Source organism: Pyxicephalus adspersus, chromosome 7, assembly GCF_032062135.1.
Source record: "Pyxicephalus adspersus chromosome 7, UCB_Pads_2.0, whole genome shotgun sequence".
Taxonomy (NCBI): domain Eukaryota; kingdom Metazoa; phylum Chordata; class Amphibia; order Anura; family Pyxicephalidae; genus Pyxicephalus; species Pyxicephalus adspersus.
The window spans coordinates 11,032,780-11,053,183 of NC_092864.1; the positions used below are offsets into that span (position 1 = coordinate 11,032,780).

The window sequence follows — 20,404 nt, forward strand, 5'->3', positions numbered from 1 at the left end:
CTCTTCTCTCTTCTCTCTCCCCTCTCTTCTCTCTTCTCTCTCCCCTCTCTTCTCTCTTCTCTCTCCCCTCTCTTCTCTCTTCTCTCTCCCCTCTCCCCTCTCTTCTCTCTCCCCTCTTTTCTCTCTTCTCTCTCCCCTCTTTTCTCTCTTCTCTCTCCCCTCTCCCCTCTCTCTTCTCAGAACTGGTGCTGTGTGTACAGTGGTCGTTCCTTTATCTGTCACTAGAAATGATGTTATGAAAATTAAGTTCAGAAAGGAGTCATTCCCAGCTGACCTGCTTTGGTTCTCCGCCATTACCCTGTCCTCATCGTCCTGTAAGCCGCCCTTATCATTGAAATGAATTGTATCCGTTCAAATCGCATTTTGTACAGGTGTATGGTTGCAGTTACATATTAGTGCCTTTGGTATTTTAAATAAGCTGCTGAATATTTTCTGACAATTAAGTGTTTATTGTTTTTTTTTTTATCTGTGGTTTGCTGGACATTGTATGTGTTTTACCTGATGGAGTCTCCATGAAACGCGTTACCTGGTTGGTCAGACTTTTGCCCATCCACCTATTTATCTGTGTATTTTGTTGAATGTTCGCATATTTTTATTGGCAGAATAGGCAAATTTGTTTTTTATGTTGCGATTGTTAATAGAACTTTATAATTTTATATAACATATATTATGTCTCCTTGTCCCTAAACTACTTTTTCCCATTATTATTATTACACAGTATTTATATAGCACCATCATAATATGCAGTGCTGTACAAAGTCCATAGTCATATCACTAGCTGTTCTTCAAAGGAGCTCACAATCTAATGTCCCTATCATAGTCATATGTCTTTATTACAGTCTAAGATCAATTTGGAGGGGGAAGCCAATTATTCTAACTGCATGTTTTTGGAATGTGGGAGGAAACCGGAGTACCCAGAGGAAACCCATGCAAACACAGAGAGAACCTGCATACTCCATGCGGATAGTGTCCTGGCCGAGATTTTGGGACCCAGGGCTGCAAAGGCCAGAGTGCTAACCACTGAGCCACCATTTTCTATTTTGCATGTGATTGGGGTTGCAGTGCGACTTCATGCAGCGTCCCAGGCCACCCAACCGCTTCATTTGAACAGCTTTTAAATGTTTTTGCAAGCAGTAAAATTTGTGTCCTAGCGGTTCGGAGTACAGAGGAGCAGATGACGCTTTGTAACCGCCACGAGTCAAATGCAAAAAACGCAAACGCCTGTAAAAACCGCTATTGCACGTTTCTAGATGTCAAAAAGGAGCGCCTGGGTTAGAAAAGCCAAATGAAACAATCCTTTTATTTTTATCCAAGCAATTACACGCTCAGGCTGCATCGTAGATGAATCTTAATGAGATTGTGAAATCTCCGAGCCGCAGCAAACTACAAAACCAACAATCATAAAATAAAAAAATCAAGTCATGAAAGGGGCAGGAAATGCGGGGTCAGGACCAGAACAGGAAGTACAGAAACCCGCGTGTTATTCTCCAAAATGTTGCAGCGTGTAATAAGATTAGTCCGGCTTCCTGACATGCAAATACAGAAATATTGGCGCGCTCATTTGTTTACATGAAGTCGTCTACTGCAGACATTTCAATATTTTCCATAGCTGTTGTCTGGCTGCGATCTTTATCCGGTTTTTAATATTCTGTAACCGGTCAGGTAAATATTTCATTTCAGGTTTCACCCGAATATTATGACGATGGTTGAAGGGTGAAAATACTGGAGGGGTATAAATACTTAGAGTATAAATCACTTTTGTTTCCTTTCTTATACTCTTTATAGTTTGTTTTATACTCCTCTGCTCGAATCCCTTTCCAGATCCTGGTGCAGGGGATCAGTAATCCAGCACTGCCGATGTGCCAGCCAATCGCCTCGCTCACGTCTTTCCTTGCGGATTCTGGATCCTGAGAGGACCCGGCCACAGGACAGCCAATAGAAACAGTCCATATCTAACAGGCAATGATATGGAAACCTTAAAGTGAAACTTGACTCATCTGTCTCTGTTCTCCCTTAGGGGATCCTTGGTCATCCAGTTCCCTAGTGATCACACTAAAAATTGTAGCAATCCTGCACCAAGATTTTGGGTGTGATGTCATCTCAGAGCTATAATTGGTTCATGAGGTACATGGTGACCCCCAAAGCATCCACTTTAAGTTATGATACTGTGATTGGAATTCAGTTCCTTAAGTTTACTCCGTTTGTAACCCGGCACTGTCCGTATCTTTGGCTGCTCAGCGGGATCATAGCACACATGTGAATGTTTGAGCCCTCCAATTGCTATAGAAGCCAATCTTTCACTCTTCAGAAAAGCTTTCTAGTCTGTGATTTATGGGGAAACCTTTTTCTCTGCACACCAGAGCTCACCCCACCCAGCGTAGCCAATCAGCACAGGATGCAAGGCAGTAAAACCGATGGACTGAAATAGAAATGACGGCATGGTATTAAAAAGCAAACCTGGATTTTTTTTTTTTATGCAAATAGAAAAACCGCATTTCAACTCTGGAAATGAATTGTTAAGATACAGGGAGCCTAGTTGCATTCAAGGCATTGCTGCAGAGCACCTATCCACATGGCTGCCTTTAGCCAGGCATCTGGGAACCCCTTTGTAATACAGAAGAGATGTTCCCAATCACACCCACAATAAGCAGCTGCAATATATAGAAAGACGGATGTATCAAAGTGTCAGCACTGAACCAATAGAAGCCATTTCAGCACAGCTACCAATCCCAGAGTTCTCCCCAGCCTCTTTTATCTGGGCGCACCACCCGGCATTCATAGTAACCACCCGGCTGGGTCACAATACAGGAGCTGCAACCCACCTACAGCTTCTTTACACCCAGTTTAATTTTGGGATCAACGCTGCAATCTGATTGAAGCTTGTGTTGGAAAATTAAAGTTCATTGTCCCACCCCCCGAGACAAGAAACAAGAAATTGTAGGCAGGTGGTGGCTCCTGTATTGTGACCGAACTCTAATAACCACCAAAAACAGCTGGGTGGTTACTGAAAAGTTCCGGGTGGTGCACCCAGCTAAAAGGGTCTGGGGAGATCATTGAGGCTAATTGCTGATCAAACCGATAACATGAATGTTACACAGCACGGATTCCAAGAAGTTCACCCTTCCATCACATTTGTGGTGCTCTGTGCACTTTGGCCCCTGTGGATTGCTTAGATTTCAGATTAAGGTAACTTGGACTTTGTAATAATAGCACAGCTGCAGTGTTTGCTGGTGTAGCAGTTCATTGAGTGGCTGTTGTGTCCCTTTGCCATAAGCTGAACCATTTCTGTATCTCTCTAAAGGACGGGGACTTCTCACGGTTGATCTTCTAGTTCTGGTGAGCAGAACTAAAATCTTTTAGTTCTGGATCACCTGTGTAAGGGGGAATTGTTCCCAGTGTTGTCAGAATTTCTTCTCACTTCCTGTTGCAGTTTCATGATACAGACAGGAAAACATAACATCATAAGGAATTCAACCCTACGCTACTCCTGCCTATAACTGAGATGCATTATGATATATTTATGCGTCTTTTTCCCCTTTCTATGAACACACAAAATAAACAAAACCCTGCTCTGTTCATTAGAACATTTACAATGATGTGTGCTGCCTTGCAAATGTGCATTGGGGTGCAAGTAACAGAAAATATATATCTGTCCTATTGTGTAATATTTCCCCCAGCTCCTAGATTGTAAGCTCTTCTGGGCAGAGTCCTCTCTTCCTCCTGTGTCACTGTCTGTCATTTGCAACCCTTATTTAATGTACAGCACTGCGTAATATTTTGGTGCCATATAAATCCTGTTTGTTATTATTAAATAGCAGAGCAATGCACACATAAGCAGTGTTCTCCCCGGCCCCTTTTAGTTGGGCGCACTGCCCGGCACTTTTTAGAACTACCCTTATTGTTTTTGGGTGGTTACTGATGCCTTGGCTTATAGGGGCTTCCATCCGCCTATAATTTCTTCCCACTCAGCTTGGTTTGAGCACTGATAAGGGAATGCAATCTTGTTCAGCTGCTGAGATAAACCTGAATAGGGTTGTGCCTAATCAGCAAGAACAGGTTAGTATTACTTACTGCATAGTACTAATAGGGAGGATTTACAACCTGTAAACAAATATCCTGCATTCCACATGCAAATGTTATACAAAGTTAAGCAGGTGGAAGTTTTTTTTAAAAAAAAGCTAAAGTTGAAGCGACTCCATTCATTTTTACGGTGAGATGTTTTTCTGACCTTCAGTTCTCTCCGGCCCCTTTTAGCTGGGCACAGGACCCGGAACTTTTCAGTAACCACCCGGCTGTTACTAAAGAGTTTGGTCACAATACAGGGGCTGCCACCCACCTACAGGGGAGGACATTGCAATGTAAATAGGGTTTGCAAATGACAGACAGATACAGACAGTGACACAGGACCCTGCCCCGAAGAGCTTACAATCTAAGAGGTGAGGACATACAGTACAGCAGCTTTTCTCAAACTTTTTTACATGAGGAAGTCTTGAAATAACTTTCAGGTCTGCAGGGGACCCCTTCTATAATAACTATATCCACAGCTCATTAGTATGGTCGTCAGTGGGAAGAATTCCTTTTATATTGCTGGCCATTGGAAAGAATGTCACTCAAAAAGATCTTCAGGGGTCACCTAATCTGACCCAAGAGTCATAAATTGCTCAGGAAACCCCTTTGGAGGAACCCTAATTAAGAATCTCTGCAGGACAGATATTGTACTTTATTCATTACCACAGATAGGTGGAAACTTCTTATGATTCGTGTCTTGAATGCTGACTTTATTCTTTTTGGAATGAGCCCCCCCCACAAAGAATGTGAAGCAGTGACCCTTGGATTAGGGGAGAAGTAATATATTAACCTGGCACTGAGCTTATCACTGCATCAGCTTCTCCCTTTTATTACCTGTTCCCACCTTGTACAGGTGCTCCGGGTGGGGTGAATTCCTGTCTGTAATTCTGGCCACACGCATAGAAGTTTTCATATAAAACTGCTAAAAGAAAAAAAAACAGATTAAAGTTAGGATGGAAGGAGTTTAATAATTGTGCACCATGGCCCTGATTTATTAAAGCTCTCCAAGACCGGATCATGGGAGAAACTGGGTGTTCAAGCAAACCTGGAATGGATTTCTTAAAAATCATTTGCTATTAGTTGGCAAATGTTTTAAATCTCCTCCAGGTTAGTTGGATCACCCAGGTTCTTCTATGATCATCTATCTCCTTCAGCCTTGGAGAGCTTTAATAAATCAGGCCAATTCATTCTGATCAATTCCATGCGTTGAAATAGATTTAACAATGATTATATTAGGTGTTTGCCGCCCCTGCATTATCAGTTATATACTCCCGTTACACTCTCGTCAGCCATGGGGAAATAAATAATTCCGACTTTAGCCACCAGGGGCAGTAGAGAAGTCGCTTACACATGATTGAGGGATCCTCCTGCAATGTGATGGGCGCAGGAGCAGCCAATTGGCCAATGTTTAGGCACAGTCACATGATTGGAAGGCGGGAAAAAAGCTGCTATTTCTCGTACTTTGTTCTCTTTGCAGGATTCTTTATATAACCAAGCTGCCCCTAGAATTTGCTGTCCCTAGTGGCAAGAAGCTGTAGGAGGGTGGTGGCCCCCAGGTTTTCAGTAATCACCCAAACACAGCTGGGTGGTTGCTGAAAAGTGCTGGGTGGTGTGCCTGGCTAAAAAGGGCAGATGTGTGTTCAAAGCTAGTGGGCCCGTAGTAATGTGAATTTATTTTAATTTTCTCTGCATGGATAAAGCACCCTGACCTGATATTTGTTAAGGATACCGGAGATGTTACTCACCCATCAGCTGCTGATATGACAGAATATAGTGGCAATATCTCTCCATCAGTCTGCACCTCCTGCATTGAGCTTTCCTTCTAACATTAAACCCTAACTTTTGATAAAGGTTCCGGCTCTGCCCACAAGGAGGAGCTGGGAACTCAGGTGCAGAAATTTCAGCAGATTTTTTTCCTATTAGCCGGCTCTATCGTCTCATTTTTCTCCCGAGGACACCAAAAATAACACAAGCCTGCTGGCAATCTCTTACAATCCCCTTGTAACAGGCCGCTCCAGCGCATCAGATTCTCTATCGTATCAGCTTACTGGTGGAGTCACTTACAAAACTCAGAGGCTGCCAAGAAGTTTGCAGTGTGTTCCCTGGAACTGATATATCTCTGCACTTAGACACTTGATGGCCCCTGGCCCAAACCTTTGGCACTTCAGATTTTTCCAAATTTTTTTTTTTTTTAGGACATGTTCTGGACTCTCACTAACTGATCGTAAATATTAACACGACGTCCACATTTTTACATCTTTGCTGTCCCATATTTGGAGACTGTTATTCTCCCTGTAGCAGCTGTCATATGGCTAGGATGAGATCTGCTGGCCTCACATCCTCTTTAATTTGCAGATGCAAAAAAGTCCACTTGCTGCTAGATTTGTAGTTGGATATCTGCATGGAGGTGGCTATATTTGCTCAGTGCATATGCAATCCTCGCTTCGACTTAGTAGCGCCACCCAGTGATTGGTTTGCTGGTAAACTTATCAAACAGCAAGTTAGAAGTGATCTGTCCATTAGGATAATAGACACTGTGCAGTCTCTAATGATGTGAAATGTGCGGGAGGCTTTATATTGGCACAGGTGCTCATTATAGGACAGAGCTCATGAGGTTTATTTTAATACAGGTCCCCTTTATAGTACAGGTCCTCTTTAACCTCTGTGTGTGAGTGGAGAGGAAAGGTTGTTCCACGCTGACTTCCGATCTGAGGACACAGCTTCTCCTATTTTAAGCTGCATCATTGTATCTGGAAATTATGATCCTGGTAACCAAAACTTGGTTCCCCTTGCGAGCTGACCGCCGCCGTAAGTCACATGCTGGGATCGTGGGGCGCAGGAGGACGGGGTGGCACAATCCCAGATATCTGTTTAGTGTCAGCACTCGCCTCGGGCGTATACTATAACCCTTCTGCCTATAATAAGATTCTATTTAGTGTGAGCTGTATTGTGTACATCTGTCACATTTCCCTTCAATTAGTCGCTGCAGGGAGGGGATTGGGCGTGTGGTGTCCCATAATACTTTGCACCAAAGAGGGGTCTTTTGCTTTCACTTGGGTTTGGTGCCTTTTGGGATTTTTGCAGTTTGCTGGTTAATGCATTTTGGCTCTGGTTTGTGCATTATTACAGTAAAGTAGTACGGGTGCTGCAGTTGTTGGGGAATGCTAACTGCCTGGCTACCTCATGGAGCATGTTTACTGGGTGCAAGTATTGAAGCTGCAGGGTCAATAAAGCAGCCAAGAAATGGGCATTTACAGAAGGATCCATTGCACATGCGTTTTTTTCCTAGCCACACACCGAGTGGGACTAAAATCCTGCAATACTTACCTGTCCCCGTTCCTTTGCAGGGCACCGCCATCTTCTTCCTTCTCTTCCTGGATTCGATTATTTTGCAGTGTTGATTGGCCAGGCCCGGATGACCAAACTTTAGTTCATTCATTTCCAGCATGAAGCTGGGATTGCCTTGGCAACCAAAGCTTAGGCTGCGCATGCGTCGCTCAACTTTTTTAATAAGTACCCAAAGCAATCAGGCAGGTTGGAGGGATTATTACAGAAGGGACAATGTCTGGGATAATGACTGGCCTCATTATGGAAAAGCGACTTTAGTTCTGCTTTAGATAAATATATGAAAACCTGATGAAGGATTTGTATTTTTGTCCATCCAGTTCAGATATTTTTACTGTATAGAAAGATACAGCCTCTGATTGGACAATGAAGCAGACTGATTAGCTCATCCCACTGCTGACTCGCTATTCCCGCCAGAACATGTGTTTGCTCTCTGTTCTGATTGGTTTAATATTGCTGCCTGCTTTTCCAATTTTAATGGTGCAAGGAGTTAGGAGGAAACCCAGAGCGATCCAGCAGATAACCAGCATCCTCTTAGATTGTAAGTTCTTTGGGGCAGGGTCCTCTCCTCCTCCTGTGTCACTGTCTGTATCTGTCTGTCATTTGCAACCCCTATTTAATTTACACCACTGTGTAATATGTTAGTGCTATATAAATCCTGTTTATTAATAATCATTAAGAGGCATTGCCTGTCCCTCTCTGCCTCGACCCCGATCGAGCATTTGTAAAAGCAGAACTCATTAAAGTCTAAATTCTGTTAAGCTGCACTATATTACATTTCTGATTTGGGGTTTTTCGTTGGCTCAGTATCTTGAGATTAACGCAAGACTGACAAATCAAAGGCTTGAAATATAAAGTGGTTCGGTACAGGGTTAATCTGCTGTCGCTGAGCAATTAAAAAAAAAAAGTTACAAACCTTTAGATAAAAAAAAAAAACGATCGTGTTGAACCCGCTGCCCTCGTCCAAGGCTGGCATTGGAAGCGTACATGGCGTCTGGTGCATTTCACTCGTGTTATGGGGGATAATTTGCACCTTTTCGTTAATTTCTCTTTCCAAAAGCTTGACGTGTGTAATATTTATTTAACAGCAGCTGGCATTCTCACCTTCTTCCGATAAGATGAACTGGCTCCTGTAAACTACGCAAGCAGAGAGATTTCTCATCAGCCTTCAGGATCCGTGCGTCACACTGCGACTTTCTTCCCTGGAATCCTTCTATAGATAGGTAAGTGCTAGGTGCCGGTGATGCTGCACTCACTGACATACATGGTTAGTATGTAGACCCTTCAATCGGGAAAATCAAAGGATTCAGGTGAACCTGAACTTGGAAGGATTTGTTTTGTTCTGCGGAACATCTACAGTGTTAAACCCAACATTTTTTTTTTAAATATGGGTGGGAAGAAATTGTAGGCGGGTGGCAGCACCTGTATTGTGACCTAACCAGTCAGTGACCACCCAAAAACAGCCAGGTTGTTACTAAGATAAAAGGGGCACACCTAGAAATGGTAATTATTCCTAAGAAATACCTCAACATATTTACCCTAAATTCCCCCTGATAAAAGTTGCAGTGTTCCTAGGCATTCCTGTGCTTCCTTTTACAAATATGTGTAATGTGAGGTCATTTACCGTATGGCAACGCTATCTCGGGAATGGGATTCGGTGCTGCTGTTCTCCTTGCTGGAAGGGAATTTGTACCTGAGGAACTACAATGCAAGAATCCCCCTTCTTACTTTTTCTTTAGTTTAGTGCAGCTTTTCTCAAACTTTTTAACGTGAGGGAAATACTTTTTCAGTACTCTTAACAATAATGATTATATCCACAGCTCACCGTACATTAGTGTGGTGGTCAGAATGCCTCTTACGTTGCTATTAGGAAGATTTATTAAATGTGTTTCTTGACCTTTTTAACATAAGGAACTCCTTGAAATAACTTTCAGGGAACCCCTGCTATAATTACTATACCCATATCTCACTGTATATTAGTGTGGTGGTCATTGGGAAGAATTCCTCGTACATTGCTGGCCATTGGGAAGAATGTCTCCATTACAGATAGCCAAAAAGATCATTGGTGTCAATTTTGTCATTGCTTTGGGAACCCCCAGCAACCTCTGGAGAGACTCTAGGGATCCACAGAATCCTGGTTTAGTGCTTTCTTGATCATCAGCGGGCAGCTCCGACTTTCACAAACAAAAACCTTAGGGGAAAGCACTTTGACTCAGAGCCCTGGCGCAGAGCAAGGCTTGTTAAGACTGAAATGGGGGAAAAAATCAGCAAAATGGGGAGAAGGTCAGCTCCAGGGGGACCACAGGCAACCTCAGCCTTTATAGTTCTGATCTTCCTTAAATTTGCTGGTCTTGGCTGTAAGATCATATTTCAAACTCAAATACGAATTACCAAAAAAGAGAAATAAAACTGATGAAATACAGTAAAAAATAGTTACTGTCTTAATGTCTAAATGTCTAATGTCTAAATGTTTCTCTCCTGCTACAAAATAATATTGACATGTTTAGGTTAAACTTGTGACAAGAGGCCATGGGTCTATCCAGAATTCCCCTGGGGAGTCTCGTGATTTGGGCTGCACTGAATGAGTGAGCTCTGTGACACACAACTGCGACGTTTTCTGGATATATTGAACACTGATTTTTTCTTTTTCCTGGCTACGCTTTAAAATGAGCCTTATGGGCCTGATTTATTAAAGCTGGGCGATCCAGCAAACCTGGAATCGATATCTTTAAAGTCATTTGCTTTTTGCTAGCAAATGTTTTCAGTCCTGGACCAGATCCATTCCAGGTTTGCTGGATCACCAAGCTTCACTGATGAAAGTGAATCCTCTCCAGCCTTGGTGAGTTTTAATAAATTAGCCCCATTTTTAGCGCTGCCCGTCGTGCTAGCCTTAAAGCAGAACTTAACTCGCCTGTCCACGTTTCCATGCGGGGCAATGCCAACCTCTTTCTCCTCCTTCTGCTATCTTCAATGGCCAACCCCAGGAGGACATAACTCCTGCACACGCATGCTAAAGTTCATTCCCTGCACATGCAGGAGACGCTGGGAATCCTGACAACCAAAGCTGAGCTGTGCATAATGTAATCTGAAATATATTCTTGTTCCTATGATCCTTTTTAATATTTTATAATATTTCCTTTATTAAACCAGGGCTTGTCATTTCAGTAGCAAAGTACAGAATGTGAAATCCAGTGGCAGCTGTCATATTCAGTCCTCGTAGTTCTCCTATACCAGGGCCAATGTTCACCATTTCTCTTGCTCGAGTAAGCTGCAGGTTTGCTGACTCATATTGGAGACAGGTGATTGTTCTGCAATAGAATCTGTCATTTCCATATCGCTGAGGCTTTTTTGGATCCTGAAGTATTTTCTTTTTATATTTCCCAGTAAAGCAGCAGCGCTGTGATATAGTTGGAGCTGCATGGGCTATTTATAATCTCTTGGTACTGAGGGATTTCAGCACTTGTTATAGTTAATTTATGTGCAGCATGCTAAAATCAATGCGCTGCTACTAATAGAACGTCGACTTTAAAGATCATTTAATTCTAATATGGATTCCTTGAATGATCCCAGAATCTGTCTTTATATCAAATCCCTTTCTTATAGCAAGGCTTAGATGGGGAGTGTAGGAGCAGCCTTCAAGGCTTCATAGGATTGCACTGGTGGCCTATAAGAGGAGAGTGATGACTTCTTCATGCCCTTTCTGCCCAATCACAGGCAGGGGCGGGTACTTGACCAAGCTGTACTTACCTATCTGCAGTAAAGAAAACTTTGGTCAAGGACCCGGTGTTTCTGGTCATGCTCATTAGCAGTTCCCCAATGTTATTCATCAATCCGCCCTGGCAGCGACCGTATAATCCTCATTACACAGAATTACAAATTGTCATTTAAAGCTGATTGCACGTAAGTTGTGTATTTAACTATCAGTTTACAGCTTGGCTTTAAATTGCCTTTTGTTGTTCTGGACAGTTAGTTTTTGATATTTGCTAAACAATTGTGGATCATTCTTTGTTTTGGGTGTACCCTGTGCTGTGTATGATAACAAGGATTGTGATTTCCTGGCCCTATCGCTTTGGGCAATACATACCAGTTAGCAGGAGGGATGGGGTGGTATTGGTTGGAGTGCAGCTGGTTATAGCTGGTTGGGTATTGGGCAGTGCCATGTTTTGTACCTGGAAAGGTTTCCAAGCTATCTTTAGTTTTCTTTTTGGTGAGAATGTTTGGCTTGCTCAGTGTTTGTTGTCATGCTGCTCTGTGTACTTTGGACGGCCTTTGATCATCTCGTGCTGTTAAAGGTGCGGTGTCAGGATTTAGTTTGGTGAAGCAGCAAAATGAGTGGTGATGCCAAGTTTAACCCTCCCCGGGTTTAGGGCACCTTAGATCTTGGAAGGGGGCTGTACAGACTTTCACCCCTTGTCCCCCTACGCTCTCCTTATTCTTTCTCTTTGTGCTCACATTCTTCTCTCCCCTGTTCTTTTGCACGTTTTTCCATGCGCACTCCCCCCATTTTTTTTTCTTATTTCTTCTATTTTTCTCAGGAGGACAGTCAGCCCAAGACTCTCCGAAGATGAACGTTACCAAGGGTGGTCTGATCCTGTTCTCTGCCAATTCTAACGCTTCCTGCATCGAGCTGGCCAAGAGGATTGCAGAGTAAGTATGGCTGTCTCTCCTCTATAATAGACCGTTCTCTTTCTACATACCCGACCTTGCAGCGCCTCCGTTCTCCTTGCAGCCTGGCCGCCATCCTAATGATTTCAGTCCTGTGAGTTGTTGGGGCAAAGTGTTAATAACTTTCTGCTATACTGTAGACATGAGAACCTGGCACTGACTATTTCAGCAGTCATTCACCACGTTTATTAGGCTTTCTGTACATATTGCAGCATTCAGGGTCATATTTACAGAAGACTCGGGGGTTGTAATACCATCTCTGTTTGGAACTTTATTATTATTTTAAATATATAGTAATTTAAAATTGTTCCCTTTAGAACCAGTTTTTAGGCAACTGTATGCATTTTTTTTGTTATAAAACTGGGGCTGCCACTTTCTTTTGTTTTACATTCCCCCAAAATTTTAGACAAGTAGTGTACACATTGAGTATTACTGAAAGATTTCCTAATGCACCGCACATAATAAACTGGAGGGAAAATCGGAGAACCCCCTGTCAATCACAAACTGGTAGCCAGAGCTGTCATGTAAATGTGCCATGCTGTCAGTCATGGGCTTGTGGGGCAGACAGCAGTCATGTTACTGAACTTGTGTTTCACAATGTCAAGCATGAACACTGGGCAGAGCAGATGTTTTGTGAATGAGCAGTCTTTCTTTCCACCTCTGCATGTCTATGTGTTGCTCTGGTCTGGAGCATGCACATAGTGGTTGCTATGCTGGGTGCTCCAGGAAGACATTGCAAAAAGGAATACCCTCCCCATGGAAACAAGTTTCCTTTCAAATATATTGAATTTCATCTTTTGAACAATACACAGCCAATTGCCACAGTCAGCAGCTTTGTTTTCAAGTGTTTAACACATTCTGACCAAAGAAACCCTTTAAATGGATAGTGCAATAGCATAGGAAGTCTAAAAGGGGACAATGGGCTGAATGACTTCTTGACTTATTATATATATCCTACAGACTTTATCTGTGAGATTTCCCATTGAAAATCAGACCCTGCCTTCCATGCCAGTGATACATACATTACAATCATAGCTGTATTTCTGCAGTGTAAGATCAGGTTAGGCCCTGCTGTCTGAATTCTAATCTCAGGAGATTTAGTGATGTGACCGCTGTGCTGCTGTCCTCCTTACTGGAGTGGAAGCTGTACCTGAGGACATGACGTGCCATTATCTTACTGCTTCATCCATTCTTTGCATCTGTCCTTGTTTCACCTCTCCTGCTGCTTTTTAAATTTTTGGTGATGTGGACACTTCCCATTGGCCATTTAGTTGTATGCAGGGTCTTCTCAAGCTTCAGAATGGGTAGGGATTGCAACAAAATTGGTAATCAACAGAACTGGATTGCAACACTGAATCATAATCGACAGCTAAGGACAGCTGCTGGCAGATTCAAGTGAGTAAAAAAGAAAAAAAATAGAGAGATGATTAGGTGGTGATAGGGCAGGTAAGAAGGGGTAGAAGACACAATTTGGCAGTTAGAGTGTCCCTTTAGGTAGAGCACCATAGTAAGGGACATCGTGGTCACTGTTTGATTTCACTGGAAAGTTTACATTACATTCACATATACAATACCCCTCTAGGGTTCACATAATAGAAGAATGGAGTATATGACATAAGTAAATCTGTATCTTTATGAATCTATACATTTTTTGTGAGATTTTTGTCTACTACCTCTGGGAATTTAATAGTTAATTCTATTTTCTCCTTTATAGGCGTCTGGGAGTTGAACTTGGCAAGGTCCTGGTGTACCAGGAGCCAAACAGAGGTGAGCAATCTCCAGCCAATTTCTGTCCTGTGTCTCTCTCTCAACAGTGACTTATGATTGTTTCTCTTAACTGGCCTCTTGTGTCATTGTGATCATCTTCATGGAATAACCTAAAATTTTCTAATATGTACAATGCACACTGACCTTTTTTTCTGATGTGAAGGATCACTGATAAGGATAACTGAAAGTGCCTCGGTACTTCCATGTTATTGTTTTTTTTTTTTTTTTTTAAAGAACAACTTTAGTTCGATTGTGCAGTATGTTTTCGTAGAAATGAAAAAACTTTGGAGTAGATAGGGGTAAGGCTGCATACACACCTGCAATAATTGTCACATTCCTTTCCAACGACAAAAGAGTGAACGATGCATGAACGGGCGCTGTACATGCTCTTTGGAGAGGAGAAGGGGGATAATGACAGAGCGTTACCCCACTGGCGTTCTTCCCCCCTCACTTCTATTACAGTCATTCATTAATCCGCCAGGACAAATTCATGGAACAAGTGCACTGTATGCACGGCAGATTATCATCTGATATCGGCCCTGAGGCTATTATCGGATGAGAATAATCTGACGTGTACGTAGCCTTAGAGCCTCTGCAAAGTCTTTAAATGCCCGTTGTGTCCACATCCCATGCTGTCTGCTCTCTGACTCTGAAATGTTGGTGGGCCCTCTGTATCCACCCTTACAATGCTGGATTACTGGTCCTGCATTGTGCAGGAAGATGCCAAAAAAATGCAACTAGCCAGGCAGCAAAAAGAAAAGGATTTGGGGGACTGGTTATTTACTGTGAAATTAGATATAAGGTAAATATATATCCTTATTTCTTCATCCAAAAGATTCTTCTTTTTTCTTTCCCCAGAAACCCGTGTGCAGATTCAGGAGTCGGTGCGAGGGAAGGATGTGTTCATCATACAGACAGTTTCCAAGTGAGTGGCTCTTTCATGTGACCCCTGTGCAGTGCACTTTCCTGTAAGGTGTCAGTGATAGTAACTCCATAAGGTTCAGTCTTCTAATATTTGGTCTTCCCTGGTTCCTAATAATGCTAATATCTAATAAAACATCCAACCAATCATTACATTATTATCGTAGACTTAGCATCGTCATAGCTGGGTGTTTGTGCTTCTCAGTATGGACAGATCAAGTCTAAAAGGAAGGATCTGGTAATAGTTTCCTAAAAACGGGAAGCTGATCTTTCATGATTTAGAGAACTGAAATCTAATGATGAAATTGGGTGAGCCAGGGAAGGTCACACAAGGGAGGAAAGAGCTAGATGATTTTGGACATCCTGCAGCCAGGACTTTAGGTTGGCTCTGCATGACCTGTTGCAGCTTCCAATGCACATTTTATAAAGCTTACAGTGTGCAGGGAAATTGGTGTAAACAATTGCAATACAGGAGGGGAGCCAATACAACTGTGCAAGACTGAATGGAAAGTTGGAGTTTTATGTTAGGTGTATGTCATGCTGTGTAATGTTTCAGATCCAGGGTTGTCATTATTAATTAATATTTCACAGGATTTATATAACGCCGACATATTACACAGGGCTGTACAAAAGTCCATAGTCATGTCACTATCTGTCTCTCACAATCTGTTCCTACCATAGTCAAATGTCTTTAATACAGTCCAGGGTCAATTTTGGGGGGAAGCCAATTAACCTAACTGCATGTGTTTTGAAATGTGGGAGAAAATCTGAGTACCCAGAGGAAATCCACACGTACACAAGGAGAACCTTCAAACTCCATGCAGATAGTGTCCTACATACAAGGAGTGCTAACCTCTGAATCACTGTAGAAAGTGACCCCATACTAGGTGAACTATCTGGGCCCCCCTCCTCCATGTCAAAAACTTTTAGCATTGCAAAAATGAATCTTTTTTTTTTTTGATCAGGTCAGGGGTCAGAACTAGTTCTAGACCCCCCTGGTGACAGGCCTGATCAGCTCTCGTTTAAAATGAATCTGAGGGCTGACACAACTGAGAGCTTTATACTTTGTGTTTTTTTTAAGTCATTCTTGACTTATTCGCTGACTCCTTTTCACACCAGTTTCTGGTTGTTCTTGCCTACATTTACAGATACCTTTTCCTGTTGCATCACCTTAAAGCTAACCTGCCACAAATTTGGTAATTCAAAAAGTGATTAAATTTTTTGATGAAGGAACATATAGGGAAAGGTTAACTCTGTTCAGAACACAATTAAATCCCCTGTTCATCATGCAGCTGACCAAAGCCAAGACTTCATTGGAAGCTCAACCTTAGGCTGGGTTTAAAGTGTATGTACACCTAAAACTCACTTTTCAGTATGTTTAGCATAGTGTATCACTGTATACAGTTTTCTTAGACAGTTTTTTGTTTTTTTACAAAAAAAATTGCAGTTTTTATTCTCGTGATCCAGCAAATAACAGCACTTCCTGTTGGCTGCTGACGACCTCAATCCACAGCTTTGCAATTGGCAGCAGAGTTGTCGGCCGACATGAGCACAGCCTGGGCTTAGGATTTAGAACTCCCTGCATAAGACTGAACAACACATAAGACTGAACCCCCTGCACTTTAGCTATGTTACCTTTTTAGTGCAGTTTAGGTTCACTTTAGGATCTCATTAGAAACCAGGCAAAGTAAGAAAATGCCAGTTTGTGTAACTGCACCCTCCACTTAAACACTACATTAGCCTTTGAAACCCCAAATGACACTATAGCCAGTATTGTGTTGGCTCCTTTCATTGACAGTGACTAATGTTACTGAATTTTGTTTGGTACAGTGAGTTACATAGCACAGCGAAACAAACCCACATCATTCACATTCCAATGAAACACACAAGGGTCTCACTGCACTGAGAACAATAAAGCTTGTGTTTAAAAGTCTATTTTCCAGAGGTGCTTACACTAAAGCAAATATTCCTTGTTTTTTTCCAACGTGTTAATAATTGTAAATTCATCTAAAAGTTCCTAATTTGTTCAGCATTGTTTAGATTGCACAGGATTTTTCTGAATGGCGTGCAAGGTTATGTAAACTTAAAGTGGAACTGAAAATAAAATGTTAAAAGCGAGCAGGCAGCTCCCAAAGTGCAGAAGGAACAAGCAATGCTAGGTTTATTTTGTTGCAGGAGGGATATCGACTGTAAGTATATTTCCATTTGAAGACCTCTTAGCTATAAGACCTCTTTAGTACAAAGTAAAGTGCAGCTAAACACGAAATTGAACAATTTGATAATTGAATTCAGGACAGAATATGGGTTTTATGGTCTGAATGTGCTTACATACTGCATTATAGCCATTTCCTCCCATCTCTGAATATAGTCAGTGGGAAGATTAGGTATCTGTGATCATATAGGAGAAACAATAGATGCCAGACTACATTTCTCAGCATCCTGGCAGTGCAGTACAGAAGAAACCACGTGTCTGCATAAGCAGATGGGGATTGTGATTCACTGGCAAGTAGGTGGTGAGCAAATATAAGACATTATTATTATTATTATCAATATAATGTATTTATATAGCGCCAACTTTATATGCAGCACTTTATAATAAAGCGGAATTAAACTGGGGAAAAAAAAAAAAACTTGCTCACCTTTACCTTTGCAGATCTGTCGATGCCTCTGTAGGTTTCCTGGATCAGGTATCCTTTCTGGTATCCTCCTTTGGACCAGGGTGGAGGAAGCCCCGGGCGCCGCCATCTTCTTCCTCCTTCTTCATAGTTATCCGATCTTGCACAGTGCATGCGTGAGATCGGGTGATGGGAAAAAATCTTAACGCACATGCGTGAGATCTGCATTGTTTTTTAAATAAAAAGTTCCTTCTGTGCATGTCCGAGATCAGGCATGAGCAGAAGGAGCAGCCAGAAACTGGGATCCATGACATCTGTATCCTGGGAGGCTCTGTGCTCAATCAGGACAGAATCAGAGGACCACCACCTTCCCCCCCCCAAAAAAAAAAGGTTATTTTTACCTTATATTAAAGGGTTATCTTCCATTTTATGTAAGGTCAAACTTTTAGTTTAGGTCCACTTTAAATAGGGGTTGCAAGTGGCAGACCGACACAAACACTGACACAGGAGAAGGAAAGGACCCCGCGCAGAAGAGCTTACAATCTAAGAGATAGGGGAAGTAGCACATGAGTCTGTTAAAAGGAAAACATAAAGCTTGCAAGGTCTTAAGTTTGCATGGATAGATGCAGAGCAAAGATACCAAGTCCTTCTTTTGTATTGTTTGTTTAATAAACCGCATTGAGTTAAGATTTAGCTTTGTTCATTTGTGGGTGTAATCGGGTTTTGCAACAAATCTATATAGTTCTGGCCTGTTCGGTCACATTTCAGGGCATCTTTGGACTGTGGGAGCAAAGGGTGGTACAGGTAGTCCCCGGGTTACATACGAGATAGGGACTGTAGGTTTGTCCTTAAGTTGAATTTGTATGTAAGTCGTAACGGGCATATTATTTTAATAAATGCAATTAGGACAGATGTTTGTCTCAACATATTATTAGGTAGGCTGGTGTCAGTTACTATAAAAAAAACTCACTGTAAGTTAATCCCAAACAAAGCAAAAAAAAAATCTTTATGGAGCCTAGGCATTCAATAGCATCTGGACTAAGCTGTGTTTTGATATGCAAAAAGAAACAACTGCAGGGTTTTGTTTTGCAGAAGAGATCAGTCCTTAAGATCACCCACAACCTCAGCTGTTTTTAGCAAACCCCTTCCATCAAGCCTCCGTCCTGCACAGAGCGAGCAGGGAACCCCCATTCATATCTAGGAGTTATCCATATGTCGGATTTCTTTAACCCGAGGAATACCTGTACTCCAATCCACAAGTTGTAAGGCTATAATGCACCATGCACTCAGACTAGAGGTAAAGTAGAACTATGGCCTCCTATTGTAAAAACAATGCTGCAGCACTACATTTTAAGGGAATCAACATTTATTATTTATGTGCAGCTTCCTGTGATTAGTGGGGCTGCTTTAGATTTGGTGTTTTTTTCCGATGACTGCTTCCTTACAGAGGCATGAGAGAGGAATGTTGCAGGGGGTGCATAGCTGTTGGCATCCCCACTTCTGATTTTCATGCCTGTACTTTGACAATCAGCAGCTGAACACACCTAGCCTTATCCACTGGCAGAATTGTCTTTGCTGCTTAAACCTCCAGCCGCTCTCTCCGCTCCTCCAATGACCTACTAATGACTTCCTCACTCATAACCACATCACACGCGAGGATACAAGACTTCTCTAGAGCTGCTCCAACTCTCTGGAATGGTCTTCCTCATTGTATTCGGCTTGCTCCTACTTTCTGCTCATTTAAAAGAGCACTCCAAACCGTTTTTTTTTTTTCAAACTTGCATACCCATCTTCTTCTGCCTTTTGAAACTGTCACTACTTCCCACCACTACATATCTTCCCTCCTATTGTGTGTAAATTCCCCCACCTACTAGATTGTAAGCCTTTCGGGCCAGGGTCCTCTCTGTGTCACTGTCTGTACTAGTCTGTCATTTGCAACCCCTATTTAATGTACAGCGCTGCATATTATGTTGGCACTATATAAATCCTGTTTATTATTAATAATATTAATAATAATAATAATAACAACCCACCAACATTATTCTGCAGTGTTATAGGATTAACATGTGAGAGAGAAACAAAGGAGAGTAGATCTTTGTAAACACAGACAGAAGCATTTAAATTCCTTTAACCTGAAATGCAGCATTTACAGGATAGCATTATCCTATACCCGATTAGACTTGACACCTGCATATTAGTTACCCTTTGAAATGGCAATTTTAGAAGCTGCATTATCTATCTTTTTTACAGTGAGAGTTAATGTCTCCACTAGGATCTTGGCTGCAATGACAGTGAATCTCGTGCCATAAGGAGCATTGTGTAATAATCTGTAATGATTCACAGCCTTATTTAGGGAATTATTGGAATAAATTGTTCTGTTTCCAAAGCAAAGTTTGGGAGAAAGATGATAAAAAAATAAAAGTCAGCGGGCAAGTGTCCAATCTCAGCATCCAAATACAGAATGTGTTTAACCAATGGAAAATCACTACTTAGCTTTTATTATATCATTAAAAGACATTGGAGAGGATTATAAACATTTTTTTTTTTTAAGAAGTGGTGTTGATGGGGGTTGGGCTTCAGTCAACTGTATGATATTATTTTCAGTTTGTGCAGCTTGCAAGCTCATTCAGAATTCATCTAAAGGTTTTTTGTCCCTGCATTGACTTGTTTCTTGTCCAGGTTTTGCATATTTAAACATATATACATGAGGTTTTGCATTAATTTTTTCATTCTTTCATTTCAGAGATGTGAACACAACAATCATGGAACTATTAATCATGGTTTATGCCTGCCGGACGTCATGCGCCAAAACGATCAGCGGAGTCATCCCTTACTTCCCCTACAGCAAGCAGTGCAAGATGAGAAAAAGGGGCTCCATTGTCTCCAAACTGTTGGCCTCCATGATGTGTAAAGCAGGTAAGGCAATTAGGCCTGTGTGTGTCTGCACACCACTCTGCATTTTTATTATTATTACACAGTATTTATATATCGCTGACATATTATGCAGCGCTGTACGAAGTCCA

At 41.9% G+C, this 20,404-nt stretch overlaps 1 protein-coding gene and 1 long non-coding RNA gene across 2 annotated transcripts in view; one reads left to right on the forward strand and one right to left on the reverse strand.

Moving 5' to 3' along the window:
- Positions 1 to 20,404, forward strand: part of PRPSAP2 (phosphoribosyl pyrophosphate synthetase associated protein 2) — a 45,266-nt gene that overhangs the window by 3,727 nt on the left and 21,135 nt on the right. Inside the window, exons 2-6 of the mRNA XM_072417456.1 lie at positions 8,502 to 8,636; positions 11,949 to 12,060; positions 13,793 to 13,845; positions 14,704 to 14,770; positions 20,125 to 20,297. Coding sequence (XP_072273557.1) covers positions 11,978 to 12,060; positions 13,793 to 13,845; positions 14,704 to 14,770; positions 20,125 to 20,297 — 376 coding nt within the window. The 5' untranslated portion in view covers positions 8,502 to 8,636; positions 11,949 to 11,977. The remainder of the gene's footprint in view (positions 1 to 8,501; positions 8,637 to 11,948; positions 12,061 to 13,792; positions 13,846 to 14,703; positions 14,771 to 20,124; positions 20,298 to 20,404) is intronic.
- LOC140335079 (uncharacterized) lies at positions 1,160 to 6,297 on the reverse strand. Its single transcript, XR_011921656.1, has 3 exons — positions 5,814 to 6,297; positions 4,903 to 4,990; positions 1,160 to 2,419 (listed from the first exon to the last, which is right to left on the reverse strand). It is a non-coding gene; the product is annotated as an uncharacterized lncRNA (long non-coding RNA).